Genomic DNA, 18,140 nt, shown 5'->3' with positions numbered 1-18,140 from the left:
TAAACCAGGAACAACAGGGGCCCAAGGACAGAGCCCTGCGGTACACCACTGCTGACAACCCTAGGTTGGCTTATCATGTCCTTCACACACACCTGCATCTGTCTGCCCTGGAGAAATGAACGTATCCAGTCAATGAGAGCACCTGTCAAACCAATCGATCTCAGTTTGGTTATCATGAGATCGTGGCAGACGACATCGAACGCCTTACTGAAATCGAAGAGAATGACGTCAGTCACGCCACCAAGGTCCATGTTTTTAGACACTGTGTTATAATCTAGGAGTAGCTGGTCCATTGTACTTCTGCCAGCCCTGAAACCGAATTGGTTTGAGGTCAGCAGTGAGTTCGTTTCCAGGTAATTACGTATCTGCGTGCAAATCAGGCGTTCCATCGTTTTGCACACAACAGACGTCAGACTGATAGGTCTATAGTTTAGTGGATCAAACCGGGAGCCCTTCTTGAAAATAGGTATAACTAGGGATTTTTTCCAGCAAGAGGGTAGTCGTCCCTCTCTCTGTGATCTCGTGTATATAATCTGTAGAGGGTAGGCGAGGTCATCAGCACATTCCTTCAATACCTGTGGATGTATTCCATCGGGGCCCATGGCAGAGTTAGGGTCGAGATCTTTGAGAGCATGGCGAACATTCTCTGTACATACTTCTACATGGCTGAGAGTCCCGTCGAAGGCCTGGTGGGGCGAGGGGTTAGTGGGGGTGACAGTGGTGAATACAGAGGCAAAAGATGTTGCAAGTAGCTCAGCCATAGCTATGGGATCATCAGTATGGTGACCAGATTGCAAAAGCAAGGGACCAACCGCTGGTCTGCCAGTCTTCTTGTTTCTTATATAAGAATGGAGCAGTTTGGGGTTGTCCTTTGACCTGTCAATAAGACTAGATTCGTAATCACACTGCGATCTGGCGGCAAAATTTCGCAACTCGCGGTTTACAGATGAGAAAAGCTTATATGCGGCCAGTGTACCAGTAGAGCTTCTGCCAGATTGCTGCCTCACCCTCTTGTACGTCTGCCAAGCTGCCTGGCGCCTGTGAATTAAGGAAATCGGGGGTCTTGTTTTCCAGGGTGGTTTAGGGGGATTAGCTTGCTGTGTTGGCACATGTAGGTCTACCATCTCTGAAATGATGGCTGTGAAACGGTTAAACGAGTCCTCCACATTCAGGTAGGCCAGCTCGAAGTCCCAGTCCAAGAGCTGTAGTGATCTACGCATTGAAGCATATCGAGCTTTGTGCCAGTTTCTCCTGCGGGACATTGTCCTCCCATGAGGGTCAGCAGTAACATTTTCAAAGACATAGTCACATATCGTCGGACAGTGGTCACAACCTGGGAGAGGGGCTTGTACCATAAGTTGACCAATACGGTCTGGCTCAGATGTGAAGACCAGGTCCAGTGTATTGCCTGACCTCGGGTAGGTTGGCTGTGTAACCCACTGCGTAAGTCCAAGAGAGTTAAATATGTCAACAAACATTTGGATTGTCCTCGATCCTCCTGAACTATTAAGTGGATTTCCATGGCACCAGTCAAGTCCAGGGAGATTGAAATCTCCTAACAATATCACTTCCTTATCACTGCAGAAGTTACTTAGAAAGGAGCAAACAAGTTCGTTCTCAGTGTCAGAATAAGAGGGAGGTCGGTAGACTACAGCAACAAAAACATTATAAGACAAAAACATTAAAACAAACATCTGCCATAACGAGCTCGTGCAAATTGGCCGCCAACGGAAACTGATGGAAGCGCGTGCGCTAACCGGTAACGAGACGCGTCTGGTTCGTGTCTGCGACCACCCGCCGTGGCCGCCCCCGCTCCGTCTCGACCCTAATCATCGCCCCCGTCGTGACCGCCGCGAAGACGTTTACCCACACCTACACACATCCGATTTCGCGGGCGTTACGCGTCGCGACTGCCCCGGATGTGGAGCGTCGCGCCACCGTCGGCTTGAGCCAAGTCGTCCCTCGAGTCGAGTTGCCCTCGCGCTCGCCCCAGACTGTTGAACGGCGGCGGTGTAATGAGGTGTCCGGTTTCAGGGCGGCGGCGCCCTGTACCCCGCTGGGTCGGCAATCACGTAGCAATGACTGCAGCCCGCTCCTAACGGTGCCCGGGCCGAGACGCCGGGGCCCGACTCGACGAGATGGAGAGCAGGGCTTGTGGGCTCATGGCTGTATCGAGCCGCCGTGCTCAGGGGTACTGGGCAGGCCCTGTCTCCGCTCTGCTCGTTCATTCCACACGGGCTCCGCAGACCGCAGTGTATCATGCCTCCGCTCCGCTCTTTCATTCCGCATGGGTTCCGCGGCGGAACGGCCGGTCTAACCAGCTATTGTCCTCTGCAGCAGCTCACGACGACACAGGCTAAACGACGCTCCTTGTGACGACGACAGCCGGACGATGCATAAGGCAGCCGCTGGGCGGGTACCGAGTGTCACTGCAGGCCGGCGCGGCGTGGGTGACACTCAGCTCGGCTCAGAACCCGCCCAGCTCAGCTCAGCTCAGCGCGGCTCAGATCAGCTCAGACGAGCCCAGCATTCCAGGTCCGGCTGAACACAGCAGTCGGACTTTCAATCCCCGGCCGGTGGTATTGATTCTGCGAGAGGGAGCGATGCGACACCTCAATGTAACGCCCGAGGTGTGGCTCTACTTCATCGAGACTGCCTTGGTCGGTTGTCTGACAGTCGGGGACTAGTGTCAGCCTGTCTGCATCCCTGTCTGCGCCTCTGTGTCTGTTGCTGTCTGTCGGTCAGATCAGACCACCAGGCGCGTGGGGACGGGTGTCCGCCTGTCTGCCGCTGTGTCCCATCCGTGTGTCCGATCGGACGGTAGGTGCGGCGCCTGTCTGCATCCCTGTCTGCCTCTGTCTGCCGCTGTGTCTGATCGGACGGTAGGTGCGGAGCCTGTCTGCATCCCTGTCTGGGCCCCTGTCTGCCGCTGTGTCCCGTCCATGTGTCCGATCGGAGAGAGGCGTGGCGGCGGCCGGCGGAGACGTCTGCACTGTTGCTAACACCGGCCACCATCGCAGGTAGATAGCTCCACTCCCGGAGCCCAGCAGCTTGTTTGGCTCCCACACGGCTTGTTCGCGACAAATATGGTTCCAGATCGGACCAATCCAGGTTCGATATTCTCGTATTCAAAGGAATAACGTCGGGTGAAAGGATTCAGCAGATGCATGTGTAGTGCCGCGAGTCAGTTTTACGGGGTGGTAAAAGTATTTGCATCGGGGAGATTGATGCCCTGGATATATTCGGCCACATAATAGGTATCTTTTTATCAATGGGCCCGGCAAGCAGCAAACATTTGTGACGGCCTAGGTAGGCGATTGTCAGCTTCCATCAATGCCAATATTTAATTGATGTCAACAGTTGTATTTTGTGCTTCTGCCAGCTTTAAAAAGCACACCATTAAACAGATTAAATGACCGCATTAACACCTACACGACCAAGCCTTCCGCTCCTTCAAAACAGCTTTATCACAAGCTGCCGATTTCCAAGCCTCAGTCAGACTAAGCCACACCACCAAAAATTATGTCCTGGCCACTTGATTACCAGCCAAACTCTCACGGGACCAACTGCAGTGCATTGTGCACGGGTCTGAGTCACCCTCTTGCCGGCTGCGGCACCGCGTTAGCATGCAGTAGGTGTGGTGTCGGCGGCTGTTCGAGCACCAGTCGACGGCCGGCGTACGTCCTTGGCACCGGTGCGGCCGCCGAGACTAGGTGACGCCCCCGGCCACGGCAGAGCGCAGCCACGGGACCCGGGCGATAAACTGCACTGTCATGAAGGTGTGATTCATAATGGGAGCTTCCTGGAGAGGCGGAGTGCTGTGCAGTAGCCTGTGGCTGGTAATACAGGGCTGTTGGCAACAATTACAGACGCCATGTGGTGGAGACGTCTTCCAGGCACTCTGCTGAAAAATGAACACATACATGTTTTTGTGTGAAGTTGAGTGAAATAGAAGGATCTGAAAACAAATACAAAACAAAAACGTGATGCGACCTTAGGTATACAAGTGTGGACTCGGGTATTGTTAAGAGGCTTAAGACCCTTCACAAATATTGCAACTTAAATTGCAATAGGTTGACCTGACCTCGACCCAACCTGTGATCTCAAAATTCCACTTTCAAATACTCATCTGAAGCGTCTCGTCGCGTTCTTTCGTTTGCCGCCTCATACGTTTCGCTGCGCCTATTGGTTCTCGAGTTATCGGCTGGGGCGTTTAATTGCACGCCTATTGCAATTAAAGTACCCCTAAAAGAGCTTAAAAACGATCAAACAATACGTACAATTATGACATCGAACAGCCATGCACACAAATTAGGCTGCTGAGCAAACAATAAGAAAGCTTTGGGAAAGCACTTGAGAAGGATACTCAGATTTCACATCCGCTTACACCTGTTTCTGTTTTGTTGCAGAAGTACACGGAGGAGATAGCGCGTCTGCACGGTGACCTGCGCGCCACACAGCAGCACCAGGGCGTCTACCTGCCGCCGGAGAGGTACTCCAGCATGGTGGGTCAGCTGGAGCAGCAGCGGCGCGACATCCACCAGAAGGCCGACCACATCAGGAACCTTGAGCAGGAGATGCAGAACAAGGAGGTGAGTTCTGCATCAGACCGGCTGTTAGATGTGCCGGGAGAACTATGAGTGGCAGCTCCATTTTCAGCTGCCGGTGAACAGAGCAGATAGCATCAATGGGCTGTCAGGACAGGCGGCCCTAAGAGGTCACGATGGACAGCTTACAAATCGCTAGTCACGTAATCAATCATGCAGAACATAATCCATACGTTTTCGAGACGAGTTTGGTTTCACATATGTATGCGTCTGCACTCAACTGCTGGCTGGTTGTCACGTGTAGCAGGCCGTTCTGTTAAATGCTTTTTCGAATTATTATTGATGAAAGCAAAGCTGGATTGTTTATTTTACTCTGCTATTTGTTTTAGACGGAAGCGTATTTAGCCGATATAAAATACACCAGCTCCACTTTCAAAATCGGAGGAATAACATGCAGATCATCGATAGATTGAATTACAAGAAGACGGAATGCATCAACGCATACGCCATCAATCAATCACTACCAGTGCACTGTGCATTCTTTCTGAGAACCGTTATCGAGGGCTCTCTGCATTTGCAGACGCCTACTCTTCCCTTTGTTGTACCTACATAAGGTACAGACGGGAGCATCTCAGTGCATCTCAGTCTGCCCCCGTCTCCTGGCGCGGACCTGCATTTCACTGTCTGTTCAGGTTGGCTGAGCCCCACGGAGCCCACGACTTGGAGGTGTTTGTTTAGTTGCGCCCCATTGCCATGGTGACATGATGACAACACTCGCGGAAGTTCCCTCGCCACATGTTTGTGTTTTCAGCTGCTAGCAGCTAGCATTTCCCGTCTGTTGTCACCGCGTGGCGTGGAATACGTTCTCGGTACTTGGCCGAAAATAAAATAATTATAAAGACGGTTTGAGACAGCTCACACGATCCTGTTTTCTCGGTGACTGATGCTTATGAGTAAGCAATGAGAACCGGTGAGAACGTCCCCTTATTTGGCTCAACATTTGAAATATCTCCAAGAGACCCTATAACCCAGTGGCAGCAGTCCTTGTCGGTCCGAGGAGGCGATCGCTATTTGTGGATTGCGGATGTACTTACCTTTATACGGTCACTTGATCTTGGAAAATAGACATTTGTATGTTCTTATCCCATAACTAAGCGCTTGCAATTCCTAACCTAGCCTAAACATTTTCAGTTGATAAATTGTTGACGACGTGATCTAACATAAATGTCTTTCAATGAATTGCGTGCATGAGACGAACGTTCTGTTATCAATGACAAGTTCAAATGAATACGGCGCCGGGCGCTGTCGTGCTCAATAGTCATTATCGCCTTTAGCTTTGAGTAGCTCATCAGCTCAATGCTCGCCTTCGTTTCAGGTTATTTTTGCCGGTCTGAAGAAGGCATTAAAAAAGAAGACCGTAAAGCTTGTTAACAATGAAGAACAGCTCTGTCATGCCAAGCGGAAGCTTCGGAAACCAAAGCAGGTAAGAGCCTCTTCTTCCCATCCAATGCTTTCCACAGTTGAAGAGCAGATGAGAAATTGACTGCAAACTGTACCTACACGACTATTTACACAATCACCTGAGGACTCCCTGAGTCCTGAGTACTTCAATACTGCCATGCTGCACCTGCACCAGTAGCTCACGGTAGTCTACCCCTACATCACACAGATGGTAGTTGCGTGTACCGTCGCGGTCGTCTCGCCACTGACGGCTATTATGGCTCCCGTTTTGACTGATAATCACATAAATAACTGCGCGCCTGCATGCAATTAAGATACGGCCCCGGGATTTATGTGACGTCTCGGCTGACCCGGCCCGGCCATAAGCAGGCGTGTACCGAGCCGTGTGAGGGCGGCAGAAGACTTTACGTTACCGAACTGTGATCGGGAATGTGACCGGATTGCGTCATTGCGAGCGGCTATCTGAAGGAGCTGGGCGAGTCTGCCAGCCAGCAGAGCACTATCGTAAACCACATAAGCATATCTCGTGAGATGCGACAGACGCAAACTACGGCGAGCAAATTGGTAACAGATCTGTGCCCACAGATGCGAACGTCAGTCGCAATAGCGTCTTATGTTGTGCATTTAGACATAGACGTCTATACATTGCTGCACTTAACTCGTAGTTGGTTTCCTCCTTGTTAGGGATCAGATACGCCCGGCGTATGCCAGTCCACCCACATCTGACATTTCTCGGCTGGTCAGTCGTCTGAGACTGAATCAAATCTACCGCGCGTGGTCTAGCTACTTTGTGTTTGCCGTCTTGTTCCTCATGCCGTATCTCCCTGTATATCCGAGCTCGTGCTGTGTGTCCGAGATTCTACGAAAGTTTTGAAGGTGGTGCAGCCCCATCCCCAGTGGCCAGTACGGTCCCGACCTGGCCCCGATGGGGTCTCAGTCTGATTCCAATTCAGTTTTCGGGATGATCCGCTCATGTGCCTCAGCTGTATGCTGTCCTGAGCTCGGTCCCGTAGCTAGGTCTGCAGCTGGTCACCCCAGTGCTGGACGCTGCAGCTCTCTGGTTTGTGGGCGGCTGGTCCCATGGAGTCGGCACGTGAAACTATCTGCCTCGGCTCGAGGACATGCCATCCTCTCAGGACCACCTCTGCTCCCCGTCCCGCCCTCACCTATGCACTGTCTGTACTTTTCGGCCATATTGCTGGTATTTAGACCGACCAGCGAGAGAGCGCCTCTCATGATAATTGGAGAGCGACTATCTAATGTCACCGTGTGCGGGAAGAGAGACGGGCACCGAGTTACGGAGTGGTTTATGCGGGCGGTGACTGTCAGACGCTATGGCTGGGTAGGACACGGGTCGGGCCCGGCCGGGGATTCGTTGGCAGGGTTATGTTTGTCTAGTGTCTCACGGCGCCGTAATAGCATCCGGCGGCGTAATTAACGGTGCGACGATAAATCGACCCTCCCCGTAACGACAGAGCGGCCCGTCATTAATACCGCCTGAAATCGTATTTCCTCGGCGACAGCACTGAACTGCCTCTGTCATGTAAGCTCAGAGACATCTCCATGCATCTTCTCTGGAACATAATTTATTATTATGTATACCTATCTAAAAGCATACAGCGACCTGCCTGCATATTAGTGATAATTTGCTGTCTCAGGGTTCCGAATGCTTGCTATTTTTTAGCTGCACAGTTTTTCAAAGAAATCATTTCGGCGGCCTTCACGAAGAAGGCATCAAAACTGAATATATGAACCAGCTTGACAGATCTCATGGACCGCGAAACACCAAACGACATGACCGCAAACCAACCGCAAACCACGCTCATCCATTTTCCACTCGTGCCCTCAAACCGCATTCATCCATTCATTTGCTGTTCAACGTGGCACCGGGGAGCAATTCATTTTCATTTCGTTGCACGACAGAGCCGCTCGACACCGGTGGTCACGAGTCAGTTGGAAGTGGGTGCAAAACGACTGCATAATCGGAGCCCGCTGGAAGCATGCCAAGCAGGTGGCACATCAACCAGTTGAGGAAGCGTGAACCGACTCCAAAGAGATCCATGAGCGGCTCATGAATATACAAAGGTGCTGTCTGCAATTTATGGGCCGATTGTAATTACCCTTTATCGATTTTATACTTATTGTTAATCCATATGGCTGGATGTGCCGATGCGCTTTATCGCATTTTATTCATCGCAGCCTCGGCGTACGGCGTTGGCAACTTGTCTAGGCACGTTGATGTTAAAAGTCATTGACCTAAATAGCGCATTCAGAACACCTGTGATGGTGAACTGGTGTTACTGTTGCCGCCTGTCCTGACGGCCAAATATCGCGCTCAGAGACGAAGGCCGGGCGATCTCTGATGAACGACGCGCGTACCTTGCAGCGCTGTTACTGGGTCATTGCCAGCAGCAGCCGCCAGCCATCACCGATCACTTAGCCGGCCATTAAAGCTGAACATCTAATGGGCCATGAAGCGATCGGAATGGTGCATCAGTGCCAAGGCGCCACTTCGCTCTTCAGCCATTCAAAGATGCAACGGTGTATGCAGTATACATCGTAAACTTTGGGTATATTAGAAAGAGGTATTTGCAAACGCAATCGAAGCTGCCGGCTGTCTACCGGCCGACTTTGGTCGTATTTGAATGGGTCAGGTGACTGAATCAATTGCCATTTTTTCCTTTCATGAATGCTGTCTTACGCCTTGCGACACAATCCAGGTGAACATGTAAGCACTCGCTCGATCAGTAGGTAACCTGTGTTTTCCGTCGTGTGCCCTCAGCCGCTGCGGCCGGCCGACCCGGCTCTGTCGGACGAGCGGAGCCCCCTGTCGGCGCAGCAGGACCAGGGCGAGCGCCGTCTGGCGGCCGACGACCAGCCGCCGTCGGACACTGAGCGGCCCCAGTCGGACCCGCAGGCTGAGGACGGCCCGGCCGGTCGGCGTACCCCGCTGGGCCGGCGCAACGAGCTGGTCGGCCGCCAGTTCCACGCCCAGTTCCAGACGGACATGGCACGACTGGAGTCGGCCCTGGAGAACGCCTTCCAGATGCAGCGCGCCTTCTGCACGCAGATGTACGCCAACCTGGGCGCGGCCGTGGAGAGGCGGAAGCACGAGGTCGCCTCCCTGACCAGCCTGCTGAGCGCGCTGCTTGGATCGCAGACGGAGCAGCTGCGCGAGCTGGAGGCACACGCTCAGTCGGAGGCGGCCGGCCAGCACAGCTGGATCGGCGCGCAGCTGGCGGCGATTGCGGCGCGCCGGCAGGCCCAGGCCGACACCCTGTCGGTGCTGCAGCGGCAGCTGGCGGCCGGCGCCGAGGCGGTGCTGGCGCGACTGGCGCAGCTGGACGCCAGCGCCGAGCAGCGCCAGGCCGAGCTGCGCCGCTGGCTGCAGCAGCACGACGCCGGCCTGCGCGCCGTGCTCGACGAGCTGGCCGAGCTGGTGCGCCGGCGGGAGCAGCAGGCGCGCCAGGAGGCGGAGGAGCGCGCCGCCGCCCTGGAGGCCGAGAACCGGCGACTGGTCGACCGACAGGCCAATCTCACCGGACGAATAGAGGTGAGATAGACCACACAACAGCGTCTTTGAGCCACTTTTTAGTGCTTTGAAAAAGATAGCTCGATAAAGCTCTGGGTATTAAGCCGCGCGATAGCAAAGTCACGTGAGATACCCTGTAACGATGTGTAATATTAAGCGCTCTCTCAAGGTGGTTTTAACTCGATTGATCTGTCATGAACCCTCTTCTCCCACCTATCGCCTGTTTCCAGTCCCTCCAGGCCAGTCTGGCGTCGATCGGGGCAGCTTTAGCGGCCAGCTCAGCCACTGTCGAGCAGCTGGCAGCTGCCGCGGCTGAGGAGGGAGCCTCCGCCGAGTCAGCCGCAGCTGACAGGAGGGCGCTACTCGAGGAGACCAGGCGGGAGGAGACCGAGTTCTACACCGCTGCCGGGCAGAGGATCGAGAGGGCCCGCGCGCGCCTCGTGGAGGGCACCTCGACCCTGAACACACTGCTCAGTCAGACAGAGAAACAGGTGGGTCGTGAACGGAGTTCACTGTTCCAGCATAGTTCCAGCAATGTTCCAGCAATGTTCCAGCATATAGTGCAGGTTAAGTGCTTTGCACCAGTGTTTATCAGAGATAATTTGTTCAAGTTCTTCGCTCTCATGCCAACTATGGATCCATCCTGTTGTGTCTCTGGTGGTCATCTGAGCGCAGTGTGTACTGTAATGCGAACGTGCTGTGCTGAGAGGTGATGCATCTGAGCGTCCATCAATGGTCCAGCAATTTATGACTCTCCCCGCGTCTCTTCTCTCTCCAGACGACCCGCGAGGCGGGCGAGGCGAGCACTCAGCTGGAGCGAGCCCGCGAGGCCTGGACGCCGACCCTGGCCGAGCTGACGGCCGGCTGGGACGAGCACTCTCAGCTGCAGGAGGAGGCGCTGCGGGCCCGCTCGGAGGCCGTCAACGGTGGCCTGCAGCACGCCCAGAAGCGGGTGCAGAACTTGGCATCGTCGCTGCACGGTGCCGTGCGCGGCAGTGACCAGCTGCTCGAGAGCCAGAGTCGCGGCTTCTTCGCGTCTATCCGCGAACGCCAGGAGGAGCTGACCGACGAGTGCGCCAGGATCGAGACCCAGTCGGCCGCCATAGGGGAGATGGTTCGACGGCGCGACAACGAGGTTGAGGTCAGTGCCCACGGTCATGCTGAGGTCAATGCGACGGGATCGCATTGTCATTCAATTAATTGAAACGGATGCTTCGCGCTTGTTAAAAATGCTACCGGTTTAGCGTGTAAAGTCACAGCACTTAAACACATTTTGATCGCCTCATTTAACGCGTCAATATTTATAATTTCTAGAATATACCTTTTCAAAAGTCCGCCGTCAATCGACCTAACCTGTGACCGGCTAGTTTTAATCTCCTCGCTCATCTCCCGACAGGTGTTTGTGCTGGACACGCTTCACCGAGACCTGCTGTTGGGCAGCACCCCTCGGCAGCGTCAGCTCTCCTACCAGCGGTACCGCCTGGCCGCCGCCCGGGGAAGACAGTCGGACCAGCCGGCCAGTGACGTCATCGGAGGCAACGTGAGGCACAGACTGAACAGTAGGGTTGTTAAAAAAACCGATTTTTGGAAAAGTATACGGGCTCATGGCTCATGTGGTGCGGTATTCTTTTCTGAGTCCAATGATACCCTTTTTTCCGAAAAGTATTACTGCTAGGCGCTGCTCAAACGGCTTAAAGAGGACCATGTTACGCCCGCCGACCGGCCGGTGTCAATAAGGGCGAGAACTCGACGCCGCGCGCCGGCGGCAGCGCCTTATCGGCACCGCGCGCCACGGCATCTGCCGGGCGGCCGGCTGGGCAGTGGGATGTTACAAGCGCGTGGTCTTATTGCACACGATCGGGGTGAGCTATCCCATGTTTTCGGGGCGGAAAGTTTCAGTGCAGCATCGGTGCGGCTGCTGCGGTGGTCTGTGTCGATGGTACAGAAAATAACTCAAACAGAGCTCAGAAAAGACTGAATGATTCCGGATAGTTGCCTCGAAACAATCCGTTTCAAGAATACAGCTGCCTTCTTAGCGTACTGTATCACTTTTTAATTCTTCAAAAAGCAAGCTCTGAGCAATAACAGACTTCTTTGCATTGCTGTTGACAATTTAAGTTGCTTTTGGACGGTGGCTCGCAGCTCCAATATGCTGCCGCGTAACTCTATTCCAACGACGAAACGGCAACTTAGCGAGAATCGAAAATTTAACGAAGTAGGTAGTAGGTACAACAGGAGCTGGCAAGGCTCCTGCATTGGTCCATCCGTCATGAGTGACACACCGGGGTAATGTGTCACGTCAGGGCAGAGCTGTGTTCTATGCCGGGTCTGGATTCGGGTCTTGATCGGCATCGGTGGGCACGGCCGCCCTGGCCGGACTGCCGGCGTCGCTTATGCTCGAAAGATTGGATAAACGGCGCTTTATAGGTACTCCGGCTAATGTCTCTACTCATGTCTCACTTCGTCACACTGTCAGGGTGGCCACCCTGTCATTCCCGGACATGCTATGTTTTATTTCGGCCTGCTAATCTAAGTTAAACCTGGCGTCGATTCTGTTGCTTCAGCATTTGACATCAACGTATCTGCATAATGACATTGGTGACGCCCATGCTCGTCAAACCCACCCCCAAACTTGGACCGATGACTTCCGGGTCTCCATATTCTGATTTCTGTTCTTGTGCATTGTCAGCTCTTGCTGTACGTAAATCGTGAATTTTCGATTCTCGCACAGTTGCGCGTTTCGCCGTTAGATGTAAGTTGCGCGGCAGCATATTGGGGGTGCGAACCACCGTCCAAAAGTAACGTGAATTGTCAACAGCAATGCAAAGAAGTCTGTTATTGCTCAGAGTTTGCTTTTTAAAGAATTAACAAGTGATACGGTACGTTAAGAAGGCAAATGTATTCTTGAAATGGTTTGTTTCGAGGCAACTAACCGGAATCATTCAGTCTTTTCTCAGCTATGTTTGACTTATTTTCTGTACCATCGACACAGACCACCGCAGCAGCCGCACCGATGCTGCACTGAAACTTTCCGCCCCGAAAACATGGGATAGCTCACCCCGATCGTGTGCAATAAGACCACGCACTTATAACTTCCCACCGCCCAGCCGGCCGCCCGGCAGGTGTCGTGGCGCGCGGTGCCGATAAGGCGCTGCCGCCCGTGCGCGGCGTCGAATTCTCGCCCTTATTGACACCGGCCGGTCGGCGGGCGTAACATGGTCCGCTTTAAGCCGTTTGAGGAGCCCCTAACAGTTAATACTTTTCAGAAAAATGGACATCATCGGACTCAGAAAAGAATACCGCACCACATGAGCCATGAGCCCGTATGCTTTTCCAAAATTCGTTTTTTTTAACAACCCTACTGAACGGGGTGGATGGGGCTGAGGGCACAGACTGAATGGAATGGGTGGGGATGAGGGCAGAGACTGAATGGGGTGGGTGGGGATGAGGGCACAGGCATATTAAATGTCTTATAAAATGATTGGCTGTTTGAAATGCCCGTTCTCCCCACTCACGGTTGAAGCCGGTCCCGTAGCTCAGTTGGTAGAGCGTTGGACTCCGCGTGGTGAGAGCACTGTATTGTATTGTATTGTATTGTATTTACGATCATGGGCGATCCACACATGGCGTGGCGATTACTGCCCAGAGTCTGAGTCGGGTATAAGCATGCAGGAACAGAGACCAGTCGAACAACAACACACACACACACACATACACGCACACACAGGAAGACTCTATATGCTACGATTTCTAACATACTGTGTAGGTACTTATATACATACAAGACGAGTGCCTAATTCAGGCCATCACGAAGGTCTATCGTTTTTCCACAGAGACTTGACAGCGCGTGCGAATTTAGAGGGTGGCAGCTGTGAGAGGTCGGGAGGTAGGTCGTTTAGGAGCTCGGCGGCACGGTAACTGAAACGCCGCTTACCGGTTTCTAGTCTGGGACGCTGGAGCTGGAGAAGGTTATCCTGACGTGTATTTCTATTCCTGGTTGAGGAGTCCCGGTTTTTGGCAAACATAGAGGCAAGTGCTACCGGTTCGCCGTAGTGTATCGCCTTACGTGCAGTGGCCATGGTTTGAAGTTTGTACATAAATTCGGGCGGCATCCAGTTGAGTTTCTCGCGCAGGTCAGTGACGTGGTCGAATTTGCGACGGCCAAAAATAACTCGAGTAGCGAAGTTCAAGATCTTTTGGAGTCGATTCAGGTTCTTTTTTGTACCATTTCCGTAAACTGAGAGGCAGTAATTTACTCGGGAGATGACTAGAGATGTGACAATGGTTTTGATGACCCCATCGGGAAGACAGTGCCGCACATGGGAGAGGCCGATGAGCAGACCCATACACCTCCGGCTGAGCTCAGATACATGGGCTTCCCAGGTCAGACAGCTGTCAAACACCACGCCGAGGTTTCCTGCCTGCGCACATGGTTCCAGCTCCGTGTCACGAAACGATACGACGACTGGGGGCAAGTGTTTTAGATTTTGACGGCTGCCGAATATCATGAGTTGCGTTTTGCTCGCGTTGACCTTCAGGGCGTTAGAGTGGAACCATTTGTTCAGTGCTTCTAGTGAGGCCTCCATGCGCGAGATAAGGCCACTTACATTGTTTTTTGGGCCACTCACTAGAAGCTGGGTATCATCTGCATATTGGAAAACGCATGCGTCGTCGGCGTGAAGCGCCAAATCGTTTGAGAAGATCGTGAATAAAAGAGGACCCAGGGCCGAGCCTTGAAACACGCCCATAGTGTTAGGGAGTGGTCGTGACAGAACCCTGCGCTGGAGTCCATCGGTCATTGAAACGCTTTGTGTGTGACCTTTTAGATATGCTTTAAACCAAGGAGTTTCGATGCCGTACAGTGCGAGTTTGTCGAGAAGGAGTTTATGATCTATGACATCGAAACATTTGCTGAGATCGATAAGGCATAGGAAAGATATGTCTCCCCTGTCCGTGGCAGCTAGGATGCGGTCGGTGACGGACAAAAGTGCTGTTTCAGTTGAGTGTTGGGGTCGAAAGCCATGCTGACTAGGTGCCAAAAGGTGATTTTGAGAGAGATAGTGTTGTAGCTGCTGCTGGATGACTCGTTCAACAACTTTCATGATAACTGGTACTAGAGAAATGGGTCGAAAGTTGCTGGGGTCAGATGGGTTTCCGGATTTGAAAATGGGATGGACTATGGAATGCTTCCATTGCTCGGGGATGTCAGATTTCGAGATGCAGGTGTTTATGATGTGCTGTATGACGCTGCCAATAGCCAAGAAACTGGTTTTTAGCATGCGGATGCACACACCGTCCGCTCCGCAGGCGGCTGAGTTCCGCATACTGAAAACCGTGCATTCGAGCTCACCGAGAGAGATAGGCCTCCTTCCCATCAAAAGGTTCGGACTAAATTTAAAAAAAGGTTTATTTGATGCCTAGCAGCCATTTCCAGATCTGTATCACCACCACCCGATAGCTACTGGTCTTTGAATATCACATCAGGTGCTTTACCAGTGGCATTCATGGTCAGGAATACAGCACTGTAGTGCGCTACAGTATAACTGCAGGCGCTTTATCAGTGCCATCTAGCGTCAGGAATTTAGTACATAATGTGTTGCGGTACGGTATAGCTGCAGGCGCTTTAGCAGTGCCATCAAGCGTCGGGAATATAGTAATGTATTGCGGTACAGTATGACTGCAGGCGCTTTACCAGTGCCATCTAGCGTCGGGGATATAGTAATGTGCTGCGGTACAGTATATATGCAGGCGCCTTACCAATGCCATCTAGCGTCAGGAATAAAGTAATGTGTTGCGGTACAGTATGGCGTTTTACCAGTGCCATCTATAGCGTCGGGAATATAGTAATGTGTTGCGGTACAGTATCACTGCAGGCGCTTTACTAGTGCGTGCCACATAGGTAGGCCTAGTGCCGGAAACATTGAGTAAACAATCGGTGGTGCAGCATAGTTAGGCATCGGTAGAAACTATGGGACTCATTTGAGGTGTTTTGCTGTTGCTGTTAGCGTCATGCACGGTTCTCACAAGTGGTTTTCTTTTTTCAACTATTTCCGTCATACAAACAGCACATAACAGCACATAGCCTTCAATAACATTTAACTCGCCGCCGTAATTTGTTTGGACTTATCTAAGTAAGTTTTGCTTCCGGCTGACGGGTTCTTCTGATTCCAGAGCACCCAGCTGTCAGATGATCCAGCCGATGACGGGTTGAAAACTGCACCGTCCCCGTTCAACGTCACTCGGCTGGATGGGCGGCTAGAGGACTCGGTCTCCGACAGCAAGTCCAACAACCACACTAGCAGCGCTCCAAACCAGGTCAGAATCGTGGGTCTGCTCGAATCTGTCTAATAATGTAAAGATTTTATAAGTCTTTTGTGTTTTTCTGCTGTTCGCCTTTCTGAAACTCGTCCGCTCAGCCTTTGTCTGACATATTTAATGATTACTTTAACTAAGTCAAAAGAGGCTTTGTCAAAATTATGACCAGTTTTATATCAATTCAATGGCTGATCATCCTTCTTTTCAGGGAAACGAGCATGCAAAGCACAGGAGCAAGCTCTCCAGGTCATCGGCCGGTCGACATCGTCGGCGAATGCGGCGCGCTCGAAGGCGCCACGCGTCTCGACGTGCCTCCCGAGCCAGGGAGAGGGGTGCACTCCGGTCACCGTGTCTGATGCCCCCCGGTGGCTGAGTCTTAGGAATACTGACAGCTTAGAGAGCCAATAGGAGCCGCGGGCTGAGCTGCGGTCACTGACCTCTAACCTCAGAGCTCGGTCAGTTGTGCGGGTACCGATACGGGACATCTTTCACTCGGGTACACCCGAGTGTGACCTTATGACCCCGATAGACCGCCGCTGACGCCAGAGACACGGTAACTTCTCACTGCCAAATGAAGCGACCTGCCTCGAACCACTGCCTCTGATGTAGAGTTCATCATGACCTAGGTGCGCGTGGTGCCCCCGCTGCGACCCGGAGACACTCCCTGTGATGTCGGTGACCTCACGTGGTGTGACGTCATCTAAGGAATTTCGACCGATGTCGGGTGGAGCGCCCTTTTACATACTGCCTCCTATGGAGTGCACAACTGACGGGTGAGGCGCCTGTGGGCGAGAATGTGAACATTTGAACGATCTGTGTCTGATTTTGTTCGCATTCAGACCATAACGAGACAGCGCCCGGTGGGTAATGTGAGGAGTCAGGTCAAACGAGTGCCATGAGATGTGTGTAAGTTGTGGTGACCTCACTGTGGGTAGCGGCGATTGCTGTATTGGTGTTACGCGAGTCACTAAGCCGGTAGACGCGTCCGGGCTTCCTGGTCAAACTGTGCCTTTCGGGGATTTAGAACTGAACATAACGCCTTTATACGCTTTGCCGCGACTGAACATAGCACACTTGATATCAATTATCATGGACAGATTGTTTTACAGTGAAAATAAGACCCCCTATCGTATTGACTCTGCAATCTGCATGCAACTGCCAAATAACATAGTTCACATTTTGCAGCCATGCCAGGTGATTCAACACGACCGACAGCTGTAGATTCTACGCAACATGTGCCATATACCTACTTATAGTTCAATGTTGATAGCCATAGATTGATTTGTTTACCATGCCCAGTCATTTTATGATATTTGCGAACACAAAAAATTATCGGGAATTTCGTTGTCCATTGCGCTGCTTACACGACAAAGCAAATATATCAGGTCAGCAAACTTTTTGTGTGTGCGTTTCTTATGCTAATATTAGTGCTGAGTATTGATCACCTAAATATCTACACGTTACACAGTACTGAGTATTGACGAGGCTGGGATGAGAATCCTAATCCTCAGCTGACAGCATGCTTTTTTTCCTAGCGCGTATATTTGTATGTAAAATTATCCGTTATAATAGGATAGCGGGCTAAATAAGCATAACAATGTAGGCACTGCTAGGATATCAGAAATGCCTAACACACATATATTATATCGTCCGTCACCATGAGCCACCAAGAGGTCACTGACAGAATATTAACTTGAAATTTGACATAGCTTCTAATGAATGCCTAGTCCATATTTTTTTTTTTTAATTTTGCTCCCGACGGGCTAAGGCTCAGGTAAGGGTAAAGGGGAAGTTACTATATAGCTGGCAATTTGCCATATCTTCCGTTTTACTCTACTTTAATGCCGGCGTATGTTATTCCGGCCCAAGGCAATAGCAAGAGCAAAGTTAACGTGAGACCGGCTCATGTGACGTCCGGTGGAAGCAAGTGCAAGGGAAAGCCGGAAAGTTTGGTGGTTGTAGCGTAAGATGACGTCACAGTAACGTCATAAAATTTTATCGTTTTTCGATGTAGAGCGCTTCTGATGTCATTGAGCATGAAACGCAACGGTAAATAAACTGGGTAAACAGCACCTGCTGGCATCCTGACACATCTAAGCGCACTTTCAACCAAATCCTGACCAGTGATCGACCGCCCTATATATCCAATCCCGTATACCAGATATATCGTGAGGAAACTATGAAACGCCAATCTTTAATTGGACTTCTGACGTCACTGTGACGTCACATCAAATGGGATCGACACCAAATTCGGACACAACTTCGGCTAGCTATTTCGGATCATG

The 18,140-nt window shown here is 51.9% G+C and overlaps 1 protein-coding gene across 1 annotated transcript in view; it reads left to right on the top strand.

Annotated features, from left to right (window-relative positions):
- LOC122380199 (paramyosin-like) overlaps positions 1-16,989 on the top strand; it is a 28,140-nt gene extending 11,151 nt beyond the window's left edge. The window contains exons 2-9 of the mRNA XM_043363162.1: positions 4,410-4,592; positions 5,923-6,030; positions 8,791-9,561; positions 9,771-10,031; positions 10,319-10,681; positions 10,937-11,080; positions 15,712-15,855; positions 16,064-16,989. Of these exons, the coding sequence (XP_043219097.1) occupies positions 4,410-4,592; positions 5,923-6,030; positions 8,791-9,561; positions 9,771-10,031; positions 10,319-10,681; positions 10,937-11,080; positions 15,712-15,855; positions 16,064-16,228 (2,139 nt within the window). The 3' untranslated portion in view covers positions 16,229-16,989. The remainder of the gene's footprint in view (positions 1-4,409; positions 4,593-5,922; positions 6,031-8,790; positions 9,562-9,770; positions 10,032-10,318; positions 10,682-10,936; positions 11,081-15,711; positions 15,856-16,063) is intronic.
- Positions 16,990-18,140: the final 1,151 nt, after the last annotated feature.

This window comes from Amphibalanus amphitrite, unplaced genomic scaffold, assembly GCF_019059575.1.
Source record: "Amphibalanus amphitrite isolate SeventyFive unplaced genomic scaffold, NRLGWU_Aamphi_draft 000093F_arrow, whole genome shotgun sequence".
NCBI classification, from domain to species: domain Eukaryota; kingdom Metazoa; phylum Arthropoda; class Thecostraca; order Balanomorpha; family Balanidae; genus Amphibalanus; species Amphibalanus amphitrite.
Note: the sequence above shows the minus strand (reverse complement) of the source record. Positions and strands in the feature narration are given on the sequence as shown.